Below are 3,993 nucleotides of genomic sequence, written 5' to 3'. Positions count from 1 at the left end.
ATGGATTTGCGCAGATATGATATTGATGCTGAAATTATTCAAGAGGAGGTCATTTTGCAGTGCCGTGGGCGAGATCAAGCCGGGGGGAGTGTTGATGAAGTAATGGAGGAGCCTAGCGATGAAGAAGAAGACATTGATAGTGACAGTGATACACTCGTAGATTTAGAGCTATGATATATTTCTCTAATGATCTATCCATAGCAAAGTTGAACATTTTTATCTTACATGCTTCTGTTTTATATGGTAATGAAAATCATCCATTTTTATCTTACATGCTTCTATTTTATATGTTAATGAAAATCATCCATTTTTATCTTACATGCTTCTATTTTATATGTTAATGAAAATCATCCATTTTTATCTTACATGCTTCTATTTTTTATGGAGAGTGTGATGTACTTTTTACTCCATATTTTTTTATGGCTGAATGTAATATTGTATCTATCTGGTTTTTATTTTGAAAGATGCACAAAGTAGGTAAAAAATTTGTGAAGCCTGGGTGCTTGTCCCAGAAGCTGACGGGATACGAAAGGCAAAGGCAAAAAAGGATTGAAATGAACTCAATGAGATTAGAAGCTCTTGGCATACCGGGTATGTCCAAGGCATTGTTTGGTTCAAATCAGAATGGTAATGAAGGACCGAACAAGATTAGCAATGGCAATGATAATGAAGAGTATCTGCCATCTGATAATGAAGAACTGAATTCTTCTGGAGATGCTGAACTTGTGCCCGTGATGGCTGCCCAACCTACTCTGCTCCCCACCTTTTCTACCCAGCAAACCCACGAGCTTTCAAGTCCACCTATTATTGCCAACAACGTGGGTGAGAAAACTCATCTTTCTGAATCTTGTTATTGCTAATATACTCTTGGTAAAATGATGGCATTTCAGTGATTTTGTGTTTTTTTTTGCGTTCTCTTTATCTATCATTAGCAGGTTTGTCTTATGGCCTAAGGTATTTAACTATTTTAGCAGGTTCATCATCGAAGCGCGTGCGGGGTAAGACAGTTGGGAAAGGAATTGATAAGCTCATTGCCCAGAATGGCGGAGAAAAGCTTTCTGTTCCAGTACTTGATGAGTGGAATGCTTTATGTGGTATTAATGCCCCAAAGGTAGCCAGTCTGTTGGGGGTGTATATTAGGAGAATGTGTCCAATTAAGGGCATATCGACGTGGCGGCATGTAGACGAGGCTACTCAATCTGCTATCATACAATCTGTCCTTGTAATTATTTATTGCATAATATTTTTTTACATACTTGTAATAGTTGCATTGATCATACTACATAATGATTTTACTTATGTTTTTAGGACAAGTTCAAAATCTCGGATGATTATTATGGCAATCTAGTAGCTCAGCAAGCTGTCCATAGAAAATGCTACAATATTCACAGAAATTGGAGGCACAATATGAAATTGCATTACAAGCATGTTAAGAACGTCTTACATGTGGATCCTTATAGTCATCCATACGAACATGTGACTCAAGAGGATTGGCGCCACTTAATTGACGATGTGTGGAAAAGTAAAGAACACAAGGTAACTTACATATTTAGTGCTTCAGAGTTTATAAGTAAAATATTTGATCATAATGTTTTCTTTTGATTTTTAATTTGTATTTTTTTTGAAGGTGAGATCAAAAGCTGGCAAAAAGAATAGGAAAAAGCTTGAGTACAATCATTGTTCAGGATCTCGGTCATTTGTTGCAACAATGACTATACAGGTAATATATTTTTGAGTATGTACTGGCTATATTTTTAGTGAATTGCCTGTGAAACAGTCTATGGGATAGTTTTGGCTATTGTAAAACAGATAATTTGCTGCAAGTAGATTTTTTATTCTAGTTTGCTGCATGTATATTTTTGGAATCATTTATGCAAGTAGATCTGACAGTTATTCTAGTTTTTTTATTATATAGTGGCTATATGCTAATCTAAATTACACTTTGCAGCCGGAGTTTAATGGTTCTGAAAACCTTAAATTTCCAGAATTCTATAAGAAAACTCATACCAAGAAGAACAAAGAGTGGATTGATCCTATTTGCGCCGTGAAACATGTAGGTATCTAAAATCTCAATAATAATTTAAATCACTTTATGCTTTTGCAAGATTATATATACATTTAATTCTGTTGTTACCTTTGCATTGACAGTCAAAGATGTTGAGCTTGCGAGAAGAATCTTCCCAATCCGGTGTGCAATTAACATCAGAGGAGATGTCTAGGTAGGCACTTGGAAAAAGGAAGAGATACATTCTTGGATTTGGGGATGGGCCGAAGCCCTCTTCATCTTCTTCCACACCTAGTCGTGTGTCACAAGACCATGTTGGGGAGTTACAGAAACTTAAAGCTGAGATGGAGGAGATGAAGATGGAGCGTGAGATGGAGCGTGAGGAGCTGCGGAGGCAATTGGAACAGGAGAGGAGAGAGCGAGAGGAAGAACAGAAGCAAATTGCACATCTTACAAGTTTGGTGACAGAGTTCTTAAAGGAAAAGACTCAAACGCATAAGTCGTCTATCCATCATGATGGGGCCATGTATTCAACTGGTGGCACAAATACTCGTTGGTATGTATTCTCATTTATATTACGTAGGTTATTTAGAGATTTGGACCAAGTTAAGCGAAATATCATTGTGAACTTATACTTGAATTTTAGTTTATTATTTTTCACATGTGGTTATTGATTGTGTATTCTTTTTTGCTTTCTCAGATACATGGTGGAGTTATGAGCATGTGAATCTAGTTTTTGGTACATGGATAGCTTTTGTTCAGATGATCATGGTGGAGTTGTCTACAAGCAGAAATCAGTTTTTTGTTTATTCATATTTTTATCTACATGATGGTTGTTTGGATGAATTGCAAGATCAGATATTTTGGAATTTTTAATTTACATTTTGATGTGTTTGGTGATGATTATCACCTTAACATATGGTATGGATGAAACATTTTGATGAATGGTTAATAGGTTTGCTTGACTTTGTGTATGAATGATATTTATAATGAATGATTATGGATTCTCCAACATTGTGTATACTTCTATTTGGATGAGCAAATGTATTGTGCAATATGCATAATGGATAGGCTGTGTTGGTTGTACAGGATTTGGAACGAGCTCAAAAATAAATATTAAGCTTATAATTTGAATTATTAATTAAATACAGGTTAATACTTTCTGCCACCAAAAAATGTTTGTTGCCAATGCATTCCAATACATTCTACGACCAAACTATTGGTGGGGGAAGATAGACATTCAGTGACCATATTTTTGGTAGCGGAAGACAAACATTCCACGACCAACTATTTGGTCGGCGTGGGAATTAGCGACAACAAATTTGGTCGCTGAAAAGTTGCTTCGGCAACCAAACGTTGGTCGTTGTTGGTGTACCTTAGGTGACCACACAATATTGGTCGCCAAAACCTTTCAGTGACTAGGGTTCGGCGACGAAGAGTATTTTAGTCGCGAAAAGGTTTCGGCGACCAAATATGGTTATTCGGCGACTCGAATCTTAGTCGCGGAATATGTATTTTCTTGTAGCCGAAGGGTATTTCTTGGGTTCACTCTGATACAATTTGTAAAGACTTTATCTAAGATTGCTAGCCGAAGGGTATTTCTTGGGTTCTTTAGTTATGTATCAGTATCTAAGATCTTTTCGGCGAATAATTGATGTAGAACTAAACATCTCCTGCACTGGTCCTCATAAGATCCATGGTGGTAGTAACGTGAACATCAATGTTTATAAAGTGGATGATGTTAGTATTACTAGAGGTGTGAGCATCTATGTTGGCCAGTGCGAGGATGCCATGATCGTTTCCACATTAACTGTTGCAATGAGTTCCATGTCAAAGGGTTGTGGAGCATCAATTTGCCGCTGATTGAGCTTCACAATTGGCTTCTTTTAGTCTGTACATGCCGATCCGATTAGCAGTGAAAAATGCATCTGCTGTTGATCATTATATTGGCCAGTTTGTACCAAGGTTAACTGCTCTCTTTTTTTTCT

General features: G+C 36.8%; 1 protein-coding gene across 1 annotated transcript; it reads left to right on the top strand.

Moving 5' to 3' along the window:
- On the top strand, positions 1-2,241 carry LOC149768643 (uncharacterized). The gene is made up of 7 exons (XM_089923886.1): positions 1-156; positions 465-822; positions 936-1,222; positions 1,309-1,536; positions 1,628-1,720; positions 1,949-2,053; positions 2,149-2,241. The coding sequence occupies exons 1-7, from the start codon at positions 1-3 to the stop codon at positions 2,221-2,223; spliced, it is 1,302 nt and encodes a 433-aa protein (XP_089780012.1). The 3' UTR covers positions 2,224-2,241.
- The last annotated feature ends 1,752 nt before the right edge of the window (positions 2,242-3,993 follow it).

The sequence above is a fragment of the Phoenix dactylifera genome, chromosome 1 (genome assembly GCF_051530095.1).
Source record: "Phoenix dactylifera cultivar Ajwa chromosome 1, Ajwa_hap1_PhDact_Kaust_v1.1, whole genome shotgun sequence".
Lineage (NCBI taxonomy): Eukaryota > Viridiplantae > Streptophyta > Magnoliopsida > Arecales > Arecaceae > Phoenix > Phoenix dactylifera.
The sequence above is the reverse complement of the archived record's forward strand: the minus strand, read 5'-3'. Positions and strand labels throughout refer to the sequence as shown.

Coding starts and splice junctions, on each gene's coding strand:
- LOC149768643 (XM_089923886.1), top strand. CDS start 1: ATGGATTTGCGCAGATATGATATTGATGCTGAAATTATTCAAGAGGAG. Junction 823..935: donor TATTATTGCCAACAACGTGG/GTGAGAAAACTC, acceptor TATCATTAGCAG/GTTTGTCTTATGGCCTAAGG. Junction 1,537..1,627: donor GGAAAAGTAAAGAACACAAG/GTAACTTACATA, acceptor TTTTTTTTGAAG/GTGAGATCAAAAGCTGGCAA.